The sequence below is a fragment of the Lycorma delicatula genome, chromosome 5, assembly GCF_047948215.1.
Source record: "Lycorma delicatula isolate Av1 chromosome 5, ASM4794821v1, whole genome shotgun sequence".
Classification (NCBI taxonomy): domain Eukaryota; kingdom Metazoa; phylum Arthropoda; class Insecta; order Hemiptera; family Fulgoridae; genus Lycorma; species Lycorma delicatula.
Genome location: NC_134459.1, coordinates 121,792,404 through 121,812,199, shown reverse-complemented (window position 1 = coordinate 121,812,199; position 19,796 = coordinate 121,792,404). Strand labels below are relative to the sequence as shown.

Sequence of the window (19,796 nt, the reverse complement as noted above, 5' to 3'; positions counted from 1 at the left end):
ATGATAATTTGTTTTTCTGAAATTAAAATAATATATACAATAATGGTGGATTATTATGTTTATTTATTATAATTCTATTTCTTATTAGGCATTTATTAGAGTGTGGATACTTTTTGTGCGGCAAGCCTTTTGGACAGGTACGATAAACTGCCGTAATTTTTCGCCAACCAACTTCAAATTGATACGTAAAATATAAGGACCCAAAATCTCGGTCAAGTTCGTCAATGGGGAAAATCCGACCATGAGGGTAGAAATGGGAGGGATTTTCGAAAGAAAAAAAAATATCGCTATAAGTTTTTTATTTGGTAAATTATCCTACTCTTTTAAATTCCTGATACGTTTTTGGTTAAGGGCCTAAAATTTATATAAGTAAAGTTTTTAATATCGCCAACTATTGGCCCAGGGGGAGGAAAAAAGGGGTTTTGAAAACAAAATATCATACCTCCCTGAATAGGCACAGCATCGAATCGGCATCCTCTAAACATAACCTAAAAGGTTTGTCTGAAACAATTTTTAACATGACCAATCCTTACGGCACGAGATGACCAAAATGTTGCTGGAATTATAAGAAGATGGGCTTGTCTTATGCTAAACATGTGAAACGTTTTTCATATGCAACCATTGTCGTATTGAGTAAATTTGAAGTTTTTTTTAACTTTAAGGTGGAAATCGTTTTATCCCCTAGTTAGCACTACGGTTAAATCTACCTCAGCCTTCCGACGTGCCGAAAGGGATATTTTCCGACGTGCCAAAAAAATAATTACAATATTCAAAAATGTGACGTGTATTAAAATACTATTTATTAAAAATGTCTTGTATAATAACTTACAATGTAATGAATATTATTATTTGTACATTGTGTATATTTCTTGTTTTTTTTTTCCAGTGCCCGTGTATCATGTTCAAGCGGTGGCTGGGGATGCTGTGTTTCTACCGTGTGATATTTCCATAACAGATGATTTGCCAGCTCATCAACAAGGAACTCAAGATGCGGTGTTACTAGTATTATGGTATCGGGAGGACTTGGGTACTCCAATATACAGGTATTACCATTTTTTTAAAAATATTTTTAATATATAAAAAAATGTTATTTGTACACCAATTTAAATAATTACGTTAAATTTATTTTATTTAATTGTTTAAATTAAACATGTATCGCCTAATTTGCATTATAATATACTTCGTACATATGTACACTATACATATGAAAACTAAATTTATTTTTTTTATGGCAGCTACTAGAATCTTTGGTTTATTTTTAGAAATTGTATGTAAAAAAAAATACTGAATTATTCAACTGCATGCAAATAAAGATAAATATTTATAACAATCCTCTATAAAAGGAATTTCTGTATAAATTCATTTATGAAGATATACGGCTGATTTAAAAAGCGTATATATTTGTTTAGAGACTGTAAATCTGTATGTAAGTATATTTATTTTAAATGGATAAATTTATTTGTTATAGAATATATCTTTTTCTGATTTTTATGTTAGAAATCTTTCGTGGTTGAGTTAATATATATTTATTGATACAGCGTCTTTTAAAAACGTAAATATTTTATTCCAAGGTCATAAAATCTATCAACATTTTATGTAAGACTTTGTAATTTTTTATTTTCATCTTCACTTATAATAATCTGTGTTATAAATAAGATAAAAATGGTTATTCAATTCTTTTATTAGTTAATTGAACATTGGCTGTTTTAATACAAAAGAATTTAAAACAGTAAAGTTTTTGAACTGGTACGTATTAATTAATAACAATGAATCTAATAACAATTTATGGTAGAACAAAACTTCTGTTCTAAATTATTCTATCAAGTGATAATATAACCGTTTTTACATCACCTCAAATCACATTATTTTCAGGCATTTATATATAATATTGTTTTTTTTTTTCTTTTGAGGACCGCAAAAGTTCTGAAATCGTTCCACCTACTTTTATAACAATTTTTTTTTAAATCCGTGTTTTATTTTATTTAAATCAATAGATTAGACATTAAATTTCAAAAAAATTCAAATTCAAATATATTTAAGTAATACAATTCTCCATATTGTATTATGTTTTTTCATGACTTTTAAAGATAATGACAATAAATCTTTCATAAATCCAAACCCCTTCATAAGAAACCCCCTCAATATGTCAGTGATCTTCGGTTATCCATCCACAGTTAAGTGAAATTTATAATTTACTGAAGTAAGGTTAAGGAATATTATTCAATCATGTTAATAATTTAATCCTTAATAAATAATAAAATTTCTATAATCACAATTTTCCGTAAGTCGTCGCTCGGCCAAAGTGTAAAAATAATATATCTCTCGCCTGACATATACGTCAAAAATATTTTGTGTATAAGCTATGAACAGAGATCAGTAAATAATGTTAGTTTATTGTAATTTTGAGTTTTTTGCAAAATCAAATTTTTTTACGGTTGGAATTACTGAAATTTGAAATCAATTGAATCTTATATTTCCTTAAGGTTTCGATGAGTAACTATAATTTAATATCTTTATTTATGTTTACTATATTAACAAAATATAAAAAAAATAAATTAATCATATTACATTAGACATTACTTAAATAAATATTCCATAATATAAATAAAAATTACCACATTATCAATTCGAATTGTGTTTTATACTTAAAATTTCTAAAAAAAAAGAAATTCTTTTGACTGGTTAGTTTTTACATAATCAAGTTAATATGTTTTTAACTTTATAGTTGTAATTAAATACACTAAAAGGTTTTTAAATAAAATATTTAAAAACAGACTAAATACGCTTATGATATTAATGAGGAAGTTTTATGTTGTTTTATTTTTAATAAGTATGTTCAGTGGTATGTTCGTAAACCGTTTTTTTTATTTTTTTTCTCTATCAGGTTTTATTTTAATTGAATGAATGATTGTTGTGTAATATGATTTAATTGTGTTAATATTTTGACATTCTAATTCATTTATTTATCCCTATTTTACTCAAATAATAATCAAAAGAGAAATTAGTATAATAGTTCAGTATTTATTAAAACGATTATTTGTTTTAGTAAATACACAAACCCATTGTTACTTATTAAAACACATAGAAAATAAATTAAATTATTATACGTATAAATTTAATTTTGTTGTATACATTTGAATCCATAAATACCGGTTTTTATATTTTATTTTATTTTGTTTTTATTTTATTTGAAGGAAAATTGAGTTCAAATCTTTAATACAAGGCTTAAATTTTTCAAACATTGAAAGATACAAGTTTGAAAAATATTACCATACCGTTAAAAATAATCTTAATTATAGATCCTGATGGATATATAATTAGCTTTTTTTTATTGTTTACGTAAAATACGAGAATTTGCATACAAGTAGAATTTAGTTCGTTGTTATTTATGAGCAGTTATTTTAAAGTACTCATAAATAACAACGTATTTTTTTGAAATTTTTTATCCATATAGAATACTATGGTATATTTGATGAACATTCATTAAAATAGAATAGCCAACTCATCAGAATACAATTAATTAATTCCTGCTCAGTTACGGCTTAGAACAGCCCGACTATTACCAAAACATATAATAACCAGATTGCACATTAACTAAAATTTACATAAAATAAACAAATATAACTAGAACACGTTAGATAGATAAATTTGCTTTTTTACTACCTCACGATAATCATGTAACCCAATAATATATAAAAATTACGTGTGACAATTTACTTTGTTTATTCAGATATATTTTTTATACTAATAAAATATATAATAATATATAAATTTAAATATATTTTTTATATCTAGAAATACATACTTTTTTTACCCAATATATGTATGACAGTTGACTTTTTTCATTCAAACTGATAAATTCTGAAAGAAAATGGCCATTAATTTACTACAGAGATGTTTTTACGTTTAAGACTTAAAGTTTGAACTTTGGCCTTACAGTATCAAGTAATAATGTCTTAAATTATTTATTGGTAATGATTACTGTTTACCTACGGATGAGCTTTAAAAAAAATTATATCTTACGAATTTTTCCCTACCAAAATTTTGTAGATCATTTAAAATTTTATTAGTTTTTTAAAATTTAATTTATTTATTTTTAATTCAAAATGAGGTAATAAAATGACAAGATATATTTCAGTTTTTCAGTCCCTTCAAACTGTGATGGTTGATTGCTATAAACTTTCAGATACAATTTAAGTATTTAAAATAACACAGCAATAAAAGAGATTGATTTTTAATTTTACAAACAGATTGTTCGCTGTTTTTAAAATATATATACATTTAAAGATATTGACAAATAATAAAAGTATGATCTCTTGTAATAAATATAGTAAAATAAAATTTAAAAAATGTTGACTAGAGTATAAATTGTCGAATATAGAAAAATATATTTAACGTATTAAAAGAAGGTTAATTTTTTACTGAAGAAGATATTTAAAATCTGTTAATCCTTCATTAAATATATGTAAATATTATAATTTTTTATTTGAATGTTAAAAATGTTTAGGATTTTAATATAGAATTAAAATAGGAAAGGTAAATAAATGAACAGTCATGAAATGTCTTTTTCTTCATGGTTTAAATTTAGATCTTCCCCTTTTTTATTTTTTTATTTACATTAGATTGTTATAATCTGTTACAGTATGACATTTTATTTACTTATTTTCAAGGGGGGAGAAATAATTTTATTTATTTTAATTGTTTTCTGTGTATAAATATTTGAATGGAGTGCATTCATTAATCTGTATTATACGATTTTTTTTATTTCATCTTTTATGAAAGGATTGATGCGCATTTATACAGATGAATTATTTCCGTTCAATTTTCTTTGATGTTTTATTTTATTATCAGACTACAAAGAAAAATGAAACTGACTTGTAAGAAGAGAAAAGCAAGTGAAATCATTGAGCAAGGAGAGATGACTTAACCAGTAATGGTGAAGCGTTTTGAACAAAGTCCGGTTCAAGCGCAGTTTGTTTCATGTAACGCTTTTCTTGATTCGAAGGGCATCAGATCAATAAAAAAAGAAAATCTCTCCTGACGGCCATTTCATTCCATCATACATTTTTTTTTTTTACTATACACTTCCTTTATCCTTTTCTTATTTTTCTTCTTATGTTGCTACTTCTTAAAAATCCGCTTTTCACTTGGGGGTTTCCACTGAATTTCCTCTTGTGTCTAACATGAACGTTTATCTCCCATTGAATTTTCTGGTCCGTCATTCATCTTCGTAAAACGAACGTTCCATATTGTTGATTCTTTAAAAAGTTCTTACTTTTCTAGTCTTCTATTTTGTAATTCTCTTCTTTTGAAGTTAACCTTTTGAAAATTTTAAATACACACACACACACACACACACACACACACACACACACACACACACACACACACATAATTTCTTAGGTGTGTATAATTTATACAGTTACTAAACGATCACTTTTTTTAACTAAAAATAAAGCTAATAATTGGTTGTTTTATATATTATATTAGAAAAATAAGTGATTCGTTTACATTTTTCCGAAAACTGTGAATTTGTTAATAAAGCCTTAGCGACAGCTTTTATTTAAGTGTAGTATCACACTAAAAACGTTTTCCTACTAATTAAATATTAATAATTAACCCAAAAATTATAAATATGCTTATAATTATTTAATTCAATTACAGATAACTGTCCATTACAGTAAACAAATTAGAAGCGTTATGTTATCTGATGAAAAAATGTCTAAATAACAGATATGGGTGGAGGAGTGATTGAATTTTTTTTTTTGCGTCGTCATAGTGTGACTAAAACGAAATTGAAAATCTATTAACGGATGTTTGTATGTAAAACTAAATGACCGTAATAATAATAATACCGTAATTTTAATTACTGTTTAATTAACTTTCTGTAATGTGTTAATTTTTATATATTAATCATTTGAACTTCAGCTATTTCGTTTATAAATTGTAATAATAAATATCACTATTTGTTTATGGTAATCAAAAACTATTGTCGTTAGGCTACTTACATCATATCTCAGCTGCAGAGTTAAAACTTAATAAATAATTTCAAAAGAAGAGAAAACAATGGGAGGTTTTGTTATTTTATTTGTTTATATATTTATTTATATCTGATAATTTATGAATTGAATATAATTTTTTTTTTTAATGTGATTAATTTAAAACCTCCTATTCCTTACGCCCACTTAAAATCATTCAATCACTTATCGGTTTGAGAAACGGGAATTAGAGCCAAAACGGGGTTTTTGGATACATTTTCACTTTTTTTGTTCTATTCGGCACAATTTTTAACCGATTTTGATAAAATTTTGTAAAATTATGTAAACCTGATCGTAATAGGTACCTAATGATATTCAACCGAATCAGTTTACAGGAACAGGAGTTACAGGTAAAAAACTGGGATTTTAGGTATGTTTTCAACGTTTTTTAAGGTTTTCATGTTGCAAATTGAAGAGTGACATGTTAGAAAGCCAAAGATTTTTACGAGCACCGCCTGATTTAAGCTAGTTTCGCTATATTACTTTAGTTTTTCAATAATCTAAAATGTGATCTGTAAAGAAAACAGATTCGTATTCAAAAAATCAGTTTTTTAGTTTTAATCGGTTTGGGTTCATTTCAATCTTTTCTTTTTTTATGAGCACGACTCCAAAACCACGAAAATTATAGTTAACAGTATCAAAGTGAGTTGTTGGCTAGTAGCAATGTTAAGCAACTGATAAGTCACAACACATCTATGTGCAAGGAAGTAGAAAAAAAACAGATATAGAAGTATTTATTAGAAAAATACATAATCTCGCAATATTATGAAAGAACCCATAATACTTACATATAATTAAAAAAAAGAAACACCGAAGCAATATTATTTTCAAAATTCATTACAGAACTGGTTCTTTCTTAACTAAAACCGGAAATTCGCTCTTCTTATTCACTTACAGTAAAGAGATTTTTTTTTAATTCATCATAAACCGAAATCATGGGAATAATGAGAATCATAAAATATAATGTTAAAAATATACCAAGTTCCAAACACAGGATCTTTTGTATAAAAGGCTAAGTCGTTACCTTTACTTCAGGGTGATGTATTATCATCTTCTGGTGTTCTATTTGGTGGTAAGTCCCTTATATGTGTCTGCTGTCTCATTCCTTTCTGATCCAGTCTACTTTTCCTTCCAATGTTATTTCCAGTCTTTGCCTCATCTGTTTACTTCATCACTCTTCTTCCTCACTTATTTTGCCTTTTTAGTATCCCTTCAAATCAGTTAAGATTCCGTTTTGTCTAACCACATGGACTTTTCTTATTTCTTTCCGCAAAAGTGCTCATCTTCTTTAATCCTTTTTATTACTACATCATTCCTCACTTTGGACAGACTCACTTGGACAAATTTCCAAGGTCGGCGAATTAGAACTTTGATTTCAAACGAGATGTAGTACTTACTGACAAATAGCCGAAAATACTGATGTAACGTTATTCCTACTTGTTTTCGTTTCAGTGTTGAAAGTCGTCGGTCCAAATATATGCTTGCTCATTTATTTTGAGAAATATATTTGTCATTCAGTATAAAAATCAAATACACGTTTTAGTTAAAATAAAGGATAGATACTGTAGACTTGTGTATCTGTATTATTGAGTTAATTTTTTCACTTATAACACGGTTGGATGTTAACGAGATGAATTACAGTTTCGGAGATTTGATTCAATGATATCTCTGTGGTTATAATATGGCAGCATCCGTCAAAGTCTTCATTGTAATTGACCTATTTTCTGGATGTAGTGTAGGGTACGAGTATACTAAAAGGAACGAATACGTCGCTTTGTGGAACAGTTAGAATATATGTAAAAATTGTATAATTCGTTATCAAATTTAATCCGAATAAACGATTGAAAAGGTACGATTTCTGAAGTGAAATCTGATTAATTTCTTGTAGAATTTATACTTATTAAACCTTGTCAAAAGCGTAGTTAACCCCAAGAATCAACATTAATAAAACGTTACGTTTTCTAACTTTTTTTTTGTTGAGAATGCTTGTAATCGTACGCTGTTATTCGATATTAAAATAATTTTCTCTAAACCCAAATCGATTGTCCAAATATAATAAGGGTAATTTGCAAAAGAAAAGGCGGTTTTTTTCTTTAGGTAATACTTTTAGATAAATTGGAATGAAAAATTATGGTATGGAATGGGATTTTTCAGTTTTCCTGAATATTTTCCAGGAGCAAATTCAGTTTTAAAACATTAATACGCGGCCTGTGAATAAGTTTTGTAAATTTATTTTACACGAAAAAATATGTATATATAAAATCATTGATAATATTCAAGGGAAACGAGAGTACAAAAATATTTTTTTTGGTTTAGTGGTCCATTGAGAAATAGGGATTCACTCGTTAAAATCTGCCGCAGTGCTTTTGTTTAGCGCAACAAATATCCGTATATTTTAGTTACAGTATGGAAATATTTGTTAGCTGTAAACATAAAAGAACGGTTTTAATTCAAAGTAGGCCTGCTACAGAGAGATATTTTACTGATAACAGAAGTTGGAAATATATACGTATTGTAAAAAAAAAAGAAGATAAAACGTAATTTTTTTCCCAAAATTAAGCTTTTATTTAACTTTAAACAAATTTTTTATTATTGTTTATATATTTTTAATTTATGTCATTCTAATTAATTTTATAATATAATAACCTTTTCCAAGTATATATGTGTATGAATGTACATTATATAAATACTTTAGTGTATATTCCTATGTTATTTATAATTATAAAATTAAAAATTTAATTTACTTTATTCAACACAATACTTATTAGAAAATGTCTTATTATTTTTTAGTTAATTTTTTTTTTTTTTAATTTATAGAACAATTTTAAAGATTCATTTAAAATGAAAATAAAATAATTTTCAGAAACAATATTTTGTCGTTGAGTTTTTAACTAATTGTAATTAATAAGAAACAATTAAGGTCCTGAATCTTCTGCATTATTATAACGCGCTGAAAGTGATTTTATTTTCAACAATTAAAATTATTTAATTAAATGTCATAACACTTTTAAATCAATATTCATGATAGTAATTAATTGATTACTTAAATCAAAAACTGTCTTGATATAATTGCTTTGTAATTTTAGGGAAAACATAGTTTGTGGTTAACAGGATTACGTTAACAATCAAATAAATAATACATTATGTAAAATAAATGAATAAAATTCAGATCTAATTCATAAACTTACATTTATAATTCAAAAATTTAGAACAGCAACAAATTTCAGTGGATTGTAAAGCAAATAACGTTATACTGAATGAATTTGTTTGACAGTTTCATGCTATAGAATTTTATACCACACGTAACAATAATTTTCACATTCTTTTAACCCTTTTTGAAATAAATAATTTTTTTTTGTTATCCATCAATTTGTCGTAATACAAATCAATTTTTAATTTTATTTATTCTTTTATTATGATTGAATTTTTTTATTTATTATATCTAGTTGTAAGAAAACTCTATTTGAAATGTTAAGTAATTATTTTAAAAGGCAATTCTACATTGAAATAATTTAATAAGAAAAACTAATTTTTTTTATTTTTGAATAAAATATATTTTTACAATTTATTTTTACGAGCTTTTTTGTTTTCATAATAATTAAATAAGGTCTTATACGGCTGTAAGGCCCTACAGTATAAATATATCTCAGATAAAAAAAAATTGTACTTGCTTTGAAGAAAATTATATTTTGTATTAATTTGAATGCAGGTTTATATTTTGTTAATGTTTCTTAAAAAAACTTTTTTTTTTAATTTTAAGAATGATTATGTTTTGGAATATAAATTTAGAAAATTCAAAATTTATGTAAAATTTAGTTAAAAAGTTTCAACTTTTAAAATTTTGCCAATGGTAATAAAGAAGATTAAATGAATTTTAACATATATCTGTTTTTCACTGATTCGCTTTGAATCCAATCTGTTTGATGAACAGAGTAACAAACAAAAGAGGAATATCATTCGGATAGAATGAGTGACAAACTTTTACGAAAAATGTAGATTGGAGAATGAGGAAATAAGAAAAATAAGAAAATATAAAAAAATGATGTATCATTATGACACGAACACTGTATGCATGATTATTCAACAGTTTCTGTATTTTGACTATTTTCATATTTGAATTTTTTAAATTATTTTTCTTCTTTTTTAAATTTTTATCAGAATACAGTAAACGTGTTTGTGAAATATTTTGACACAACTTTTACTTGAAAGTAACCAAAGTACATATATACTTATCAGTATTTGTATTTATTTTTTTTTTTGGCTTTATTGAAAATAGTATAACACAAGAACATAAAATTAAGTTATCTAGCTTTTATAATAACATTATCTTTTATTTTATCTGCAATTAATGGAATTTGATGTTAGTAAAAATGTTGTCTTTGTAAATAGTATGCTATCTACACGTCACGGGGTTCTTCCATTCATGACATAATATTAATTTGGACTAAGATTAAATTAAAAATTGTAACGTTCAAGAAATATTCATACCTTTTAAGAAATATTCATGTAGTTTTAATATTTAAAACTGTAGTTTTAATATTTCTCCTTTAAAATAATATTATCTTTGGAAACTGAATTTAACCATTACTGTAAATTTTTATTTTAAGCTAACTTTTCGGCTTTATACACCAAATATTTCCTAAGTCTAAGCAAACAGTTAAAAATAAAACTAAAGCAAAATTATTATTAAATATTTAATAATTTTTAAGAACGTCAAGTGTACAAACGAATGACGAAAATTATTCAAACGCTAATTATATTAATTTTGAACTGATTGTTGGCGGGATAAGAAATTTTAACTCGATTACTTAGATTTAGTGGATGAATTGTTACAGAATTTTCCCCACCCAACCGGTTGGAAGGTCCCTTCCAAGTTATCGTTATTTGAAGTTCCATCCCTTTTAACATAAGGATTATTTACTCCTAAATACTATTTGCTTGAAATAATATGACATTGATTTTGCATGCTCTTCAAGTCTCATTCCTATCTATATATCAGTAATACATTTTATTTATCCGTGAAACTTTAACATTAAAGTTATGATTGACACCTATAAAGAATACATCATTCTCTCAATCCTTAGCAGTTGAAAACAGGTAAAATTCTTTATGTATAATATTCGTTCACCTTTCTGTGCCACTTAGTACAATATGTACATATGTGCCTCATTGATGATTTGAGTATCTTCTTTGTTTTCATCAATTTTATGTTTATTTAATCATTAATTCAAAAGTAAAAGTTAATTTTTAATTGTCCGAATAATGCATTCTCTTCACATAGTTAAAGAAATAAAGTTGTTTAATTCTAGTGAAATATATACTATTGTTTTTATTTACATTAACTCCATCTTGAGTTAATGAAAACTCCATTAATGTAACACCATTTTGAGTTTGTTAGTGTTCAAATGCTTCCAATGTCTATCCTGTGTTACTTATTGTAAATATCTACATTTAAAAAATTATTTATTACGTAGGTAACTTTTCAACGCAAGTAATCGTTTGGGTAAAGTTTGGGTATAGTTAGAAATTGATATATTTCAAACTATAGGGTTTTTAAATTTATTTAAAAAAAAAAAAAATTAATTTTTCTGTGAATAGAAAATATTTTGATAGAAAAAAAAACGGTTTTTATTTTATATTTTTAAAAGTTATACATTTTTAAGATTGGTGTACAATTAAAATCCTTAGAAAAAGGACAAAAAGCATTTTTTTTTAAAACTACATTTTTTTAATGGTGTAATTTACAAAAGGAACGGTTACCTCTGATATCAGAATGCCAGTGTCTTTACAAGGTTCCTAAAAAAAGAAATTATCTATTTCTGATAGTTAGTACTGTGAAGACCAAATAAATAATGACTAGAGGGGCAAATAAAATTTAATCCATCTCTAAATCAACAATTAAAAAGTTGAGCTGGTCCAGAGACTTAAATATTTTGCCAGCTGGATTATTGAATACTTAGAACCAACAGTAAAAATAAAAATTTGCGTAGAAATTGTTAGAACAACATTTCTCAATATGAAGAACCTACTTGTAAACACTACACTTCCACTTGGTACAAGACTTCGTTAAGACAAATATTTACTCTGTAATGGTGCTCTATAGTGCAGAAACGGGATTCTTCGTTATTTCTTCCTTGCAAACAAATCATGGAAAATCATAAGTAGCGTCGTTTCAATCCTTATTTTAATAAATGATAATTTCTTTACATATTAAATACGATTTTTTATATTAATTTTAATGCAGTTTTTTTGATTAAACAGAATATAACTTTATCTGTAATATATTACTAGAACACGCGCGCATACACAAAATTTCAATTAAATAATATACATATAAATGAATCTTTAATGTTGGTAGTAAACTGTGTATGTTGATTATTCATTGTCGGAAATATCTCGCAGCATGTCTCTGGCGTTACATGTACTTGCATGCAAAGATGAAGGCTGAGGTTCAGACGATGTTATCATAAAATATGTATATAATTATCTTTTGGGTAATGTAAATAAAGTAAGTATAATAATTAATTAATTATTTTACTGAGGAAGTCATTATCATAATCATCATCTCCTTCACTGATTAGTCTCACACTTTAATTCCGACAATTAATTCGTATGGCTTTTCTTCTTTTCTTTAGTTTATGTTGAACCTGCAGATACATACATTTTCTAAGACTAAACTTGCCTACAGACGGAAAATTTGATTTTCAATGTCTTTCATCTTGTATGTCCCAGCTGTATGTTTATTTGAAAATATATCAACATTTCATATTCATTCAACTTTTTTTTTTACCCGCTAACACAAGTAGAATCTCATTTCTTCATAATTTTAATTTCAAATTTGTCATTTCTTAGATATATTCATATATTACACCAGTCGTTAAAATTGTAATTATGGTTTTGCAGATCGATCTGTTCTCCAGATATTTACCAATGGATCCAAAGACTCGATTAATTCTATTCATTTCTTCAACACAAACAAAAAATATATTTTGCATCCAAATTACTTAAAAACATGATTTGTTCCAGACTCCTGTGTACAACGCTATATCTGGGACTAAATTTATAATAAAACTGGTTATAAGGTATTTCATACGAATAGGATTACAAAAATAACCAAATTTCTGGATCTAGAATATCTTTCCATGAAAGATTTATTAGTCTTTATAATGTGAATATGAAGTAAAAGTTCAAGATTCTATGATTAAATCATACAACGAATAAAGAGGCTCGAAAAGAAATTTTCGAGCATTTCTCCCGCTTGGTATTTCTCCTGCTACCACCCCATTCGGTCGCTCTAAAGCATACGACCAAATGTCAGTACCACAAACGGCTACTGATCCTCGAACAGTTTAGCGACCAGTATCCTAAATAGCTCCTAGAGTTTACCTAACAGCGTGAGCGGACTTAGCGCGGTGCCATACACCACCGGCTTACGTGTCCCAACCGCTCACTTGTCATATATTTGCTAAAGTCGGTAAGCCCACCCCGTCACCTACTAAAAATATATATGACATCCATAAATTAAAATTCAATTCGTGTAGAGAGCAATTTGCTGCCACACCTAGGTCGCTGAATGCCAGGAAGTACCTGTCCACCATATTAAAGCGCTTGGAGCCTTAATTGGCTGGTGGTCAGCCATATATATCTCTAGGCTAGCTTTCTATAGTAGTGCGGTAGTAATATCTTCCCTTAGGTTAACTACTGATGTCGGTAAAACCGCATCAACGAACTCGCACACGGACTGAAATGCGGCTCTCGCCACATTGACTCGCCAATTTTCCCCTTTACCTCTACTGAGTGACCAATTTCCACCCTTAACCTCTAAGATCCAGGGTGGCCCGGTCTCTGCCCCTCCACAAAAGAGCAGAGCAGTCAAATATCAGGTGTTCATTTGATTGGGCCTCCCCGAAGACGCACAGCTTATCAACTGCAAGGTGCAACTCTAAACAGATATTGGTTTAAATTAACATGATTGGTGAGCTCCTGGGCAACCTTTGCCTTAAGAAAAGGAGCTCGAGGCACTCTATCCCCCCAAATCCTGTATAAATTTATACAAGGATCTTCCCTTATTCGTAGTATGCCATTCCAGGTACCATGCATCCATCGCGAGGCTCTGCAGCCTCTTCCGCGGGCGGGAGGTGGGCAACTGAACGAAATTTAGATCCGGTGCATTGAGATCACCGTTCTGCTCCAGTACTGGCCCGACTTGAAACCGCATCACAAATACCTCGGCCTCCCGACCTCTTTGCAATCTCCACATGGCTGCCCGAACTTCACTATCAAATCAGTTGAAAGAGCCTTTCCCAATACGGTGGTAGCCTCAGAAGCGGTCTTTTTAAAAACACCAGTTCATACAATTAAAGCTCTGCGCTGGGCACTCGTTAAATTTTTAAGAAGTGCTCCATTCATATTCAATCTATGAGCCCAAACGAGCCCCGCGTAAGAGGTCGTACGTTTATAGACACCTCGGTACACCATTTAAATTTGATGGCCCAACAACCCATAGTCTTTCCGAGCTATCCCTTCTAAGTTTGTGCATCATTGAATCAACGTTCACCGCCATTTGCTTAATATGCTTACTAAACAGCAACTTCTTATAAAAAAAACAAAAAAAAAAAAAAAACATCTAGGTACAAAAAAACATCTAGGTGTAAAGGCTGATTACACAGCCTTTACACGTAATGTGGGGGTTTAGACTGTACGATTTGTCTGCACCCTTGAGAAGCATGTACTTTGTTTTGGGCACAGAAATCTTTCAATTTTCCATATCTATCCAGTCCTCTGCGGTTGACAAAGACGCCTGCGCTTGATCTTAGAGCTGCAATCATGAGTTACCACGAACTAGTAGGAGACAGTCATCGGCAGAGGCCTGGGACGTGACACTCTTCTGGGAATGTCAATCCCAGAAATCCGTTAAAGATCAGGTTCCACAGTAAGGGACCGAGAACGGAACCCTGTGGGCTTCCCCTGGTAACGAATTTTTCCACAACTAGGCGCGCATCCTCAAACAGAGCCGTTCGGTTAGACAAGTAATCACGTACTACGGCCTATAGGGCTACGGGAACATTGCGGCGTTCCAAGTCCTAGAGGACAGAACTCCAACAGAGGAAGGAAATTCAGTGTCTATGTCAATAAAGATTGCCAAAATATATTTCCCTTGGCGCTTTCCACCTCGACAAGAGCATTTAAGATACAATCTTCGGTGCCAACCCATTTCAGGAAGCCATACTGGCCTCGATTTAGAAAAGAGTTCATATCGATGTTTTCCCACAGCCGTTCCACAACCAGCCTTTCCAGCAACTTACCGAAGAGGCTGATGGTTGAGAGACTGATTGATAACTGCTGACCTCACTAGGATCTTTTCCTGATTTAAAGAGCACCCTCACCAAAGCCACCTTCCAGCAAGCCGAAAAGCAGCCCCAGCTAAGGCATCCCGAGAACAGCCTGCCAAACGGCTCCCTTATGATAGGCAGCAGATGATAGAAAATATCCGGGTCAAGTTGGTCAATCCCAAGTGCCTTTCTCAGTGCTAATCGAGAAACCACTCGATCAATATCCACGGTTTCCACAGCCCACACGCTAAAGAATGGTGTCAAACCCGCTTTGAGCCAACTTCTGCTTCATCCTCCGGAGTATCTGGAAACAGAATATACAGGAACGGCTGGGGTAAGTCGCCACAGATGTTAAAGTGTGGTCTCGACCACCAAACCCGCATCGAACACTGGACATCACGTGCAGTTTCGAAAAAAAACATAGGTAATGATTGAATATTTATAGCTACTATTAAAAGGAGATAGACGGCCTCTCTTAATTATATGTATTTATATAAAGTTAACCCGCCGAGTTAGTCTAATGATTAAACTTGTCATCGCAAAATCCGCTGGTTTTCGAATTCGATATTTCTAAGGTTCTAGTCCTTGTAAACACAGTTTCTCTTATATGGATTTGAATGCTAGACTGTGGATATTGGTGTTCGTTGGTGGTTGGGTTTCAATTAACCACATGTCTCAGGAGTGGTCGACCTGAGTCCGTTCCAGACTTCATTTTTATCGATACATTTACACTTACACTGCAGCCACATCAGACCTGGAAAGCCGATAGCAGTAACTGGATTTACCTATATTATTATAGTTATATTACTATAGTTATGGTATATAAATATATACCATAAATAGACAGATATAAAACTGATTTTAATTTTTTAACAGAAAATACTTCTCCAATCTTAAAATCAAAGTAGAGAAAAATGATTAACCAGTAATTAAATGACAATTCATTTTTATAAATATCTACATTAAATTTTAATTTAATGAAACGTCAATAAAATAATTATCATTCTTCCATGCTTTTTGATATTTTTTTTCCAACGCTAAACAAGAAATATAAATATGGCTTCTTTAACAGTTACTAAAAATATATTAATTTGACTACGTTAATAGAAAATTATATAACAACAAATCTATATAAATGTTCGTGTTTTATTCATTTTATAATCAAAATTATTCCCTTGAGAAGTAATGTTAAATTTAAGAGATGAGATAGCACGCAACAATCATGACGAACGTTCATTCTATTTAAGTTCATTTAATTTGTATTATACGAACAGAGGAAGATCGGTTGTGAGAGAGTGAAAAGAAGAAAGAACTTTAAATGTATAATACAACAATCTTAAACCACAATCCAAGTAAGTTGTTTAATTTTATTTCTGTACATCATGGATCCCATGTGAATCTCTTTCTTAAATACTTCCCATAGGAACACTCTTTGTTCATTACAAAGTCAGACCCTGGAGCACTTTTGACTCCCTTCTTCTATAAAGGAATGGGTAATAGTAAGAATAGCCATGTTCTTTCAGTGGCGTACGAATACTTTTGAAAAATTAAAAGAAAATTTTGCTCTATTATGTCTTTAACAGTATCAATTAAAACTGTTTCAACACGTTAAAACAGTTGTTAAAGCATTTAAAGTTACAGAGTAAACTCTGTTTCGGTTAATTATTGTAAATTGCATAATTTCATGAACTGTTTGAGTTTTACGGATTGTTAAGTCTGAAGATTAACCACATAATTTATTGATGTCACTAACTCCTTAGATTTTGTTTAAAATCGTAGAAAATAATACAAATTAAGAATAAATATTCCATTTAAAAAAAAAGTTAAATTACGCTAAAAGTTAGATTATTTTGTCTTTTTGTCTATTTAACGTAAATTCTCAGCAAAATCGTAAAGCTTAGATTTTATATTTGGCAAGTACACTACTACTTTTTAATGTATATGTATGAAAGAACTTCTGATTTCAAGTTCTATTTAAAAAATAAGTAGTTTAAAAAAAAAATAGATTGTTCAATTTATCTTTTACATAGAAAAATGAAAACATTCAGTTGCAAATTAAATTCTGTACAATTATCAGTAAGTTGTAAGACAATGAGAGCTAAAAGAAATTGAATAAATTTGGTCTTTACCCAATTTTTATGTCAGTATTAATAATAGAAGAGCACTTCGTTACATAATTATATTGTTAAATTTTTTCAAAAATGATTCGTAGAAATTTTATAAAATTCTAATCTGGTTGAACAATTTAGTATAAACTATATCTTACACCATATAAGAGTAAACTTTTAATCATCTGTCTATAATATTCGAGTAAATATACTGATAGCACCTGACAGCAATCTTCGCAAAATATTTGAAAAAAATTTTTTTTTTTTTCATGTTGAGTACTATTTACCTTTCTTAGCTTCATCCTTTATTATATGTTAACGCATTTCGGAAAAACTTCGTTGTAAAAATTTATTAAATACTGGTACTTTTAAATTTCTTTTAGTCGTATATTTAATATACGATAGGAAAAGAGAAAGACAAAACTATTAACTTTTTAGACGTAACAATAAAACGAAATAATAATAATCTAGATTTTGAAATATACGGAAGAGAAACTTATGCAGATAACATCATGTTTTATGATTCGAATCACCAATAGAGCATAAATTAGCGGTTTCTAGATACAACATAGATAGACTACGTAAATTACCTTTAGAAAAAAAGAGTTAAACACTTTCTCATACAGCCGAAATAACGGTTATAAAAAAAGAAATGATCAGGAACATAAATAAAAATAGAAATAAATAATTGAAATTAAAAGTGCAAAACGATAAAGAATCCTTTAAATAGACTAAATTAACATTTACTGGTAAAGGGATTTAACCAATTAAATATCTCTTTAACTACTACTAATATAATATATAATGGCTATAAATACAAATAATACACTAACAAAGATTTTTAATATTTATAAAAAAGAAAAATACATTACAACAGTAATGGTATATATAAAATAACATGTAATTTCTATGAAATATACATTGAACAAACGGGAAAAACATTTAAGTTAGAATACAACACATGAGATTTAAAAAAAATAAAAACAAGATTCTAATTATGCAACGCATTTAATAAAAGAAGAACCTAACTCAATGAAAATGGAAGAATCAATAAAATTAATTTACAATTGTATTAAAGGAAGAAGAATGAACATTGTAGAAATCTTTTAATTAAAAAGTAACAATAAATCATAACTGTAACAACAATAAATCATAAAGTAACAATCTGATCATAAATGAACAAATCATTCGGAACAGGATCAAGCGGATATCCTTTTAGAGAATCTCAATTTACTGAAAACAGGAAATGAATAAATAAAATTAAAACACAAGTACAACATAAATACACAATAATAAAACAAAAGACAAGTACATAAATAAAATTAAAATAAGTACATTAATAACAAATAAACAAGAAGAATGCCAGATAAGACATGACGTCAAATAAAGGGAGGGACATTGACTAAACGCTATATAAAGACCGAAATAAATTTATAAGTACCACAAGAATAAGTTTTGACGATGGATTTGTTCCTAAATGCGTCAACATGTAATACAAGAATGAAGCTTTCTTTTTCCTGTTTAGTCTCCGGTTATTACCGTTCAGATAATACTTCAGAGGATGATTGAGGATGATATGTATGAGTGTAAATTAAGTGTAGTCTTGTACAGTCTCAGTTCGGACATTCCTGAGACGTGTGGTTAATTGAAACCCAGCCACTAAAGAGCACAGGTATACAAGATCTAGTACTCAAATCGGTGTAAAAATGACTTGATTTTGCTAGGCCTTGAACGCTGGAACTCTCGACTTCTAAATCAGCTGATTTGGGAAGACAGGTTCACCACTAAACCAACCCGGTGGGTAAGAATGAAGCTAAAAAAGGTAAACAGTACGCAAAATAGAAATTGTAATGATCTTAGCAGAAAATATACCAAAAGTATTATTATGTTAATAACAACAATTTTTATTTTTTTTATGTAAATTGCTTTTAAAATAAAATTAATAAAATTTAAATTTCCCAATAAGCAATTAAAAGAAACATACAATTTATCGAAGTTTGCCTATAAGAACTGATGTCTATGTTAATTCATATAACCTAAATAAATACACACACACACACACACACACACACTCTCTCTCTCTCTCTCTCTCTCTTTCTATTAAATACATACTTAACAATATTTAATATATAACATACACATGAGCACACACACACACACTTCAGCTAACGTTGTATATGACGGAAAGATGGTAACACATACTGAAAATCAGAGTACTACTGATTGTACCAACCAAACATTGACTGGAACGGTTTATTTTTATAAGTTCTTAACATAAGAGTCATAAAAGTTGCAGCAATTTAAAAATAAAAACAGTA

The 19,796-nt window shown here is 28.8% G+C and overlaps 1 protein-coding gene across 1 annotated transcript in view; it reads left to right on the top strand.

The window, feature by feature from the left end:
• The first annotated feature begins 808 nt into the window (after positions 1-808).
• LOC142325737 (uncharacterized) overlaps positions 809-19,796 on the top strand; it is a 479,280-nt gene continuing 460,292 nt past the window's right edge. Inside the window, exons 1-2 of the mRNA XM_075367770.1 lie at positions 809-815; positions 887-1,043. Of these exons, the coding sequence (XP_075223885.1) occupies positions 809-815; positions 887-1,043 (164 nt within the window). The remainder of the gene's footprint in view (positions 816-886; positions 1,044-19,796) is intronic.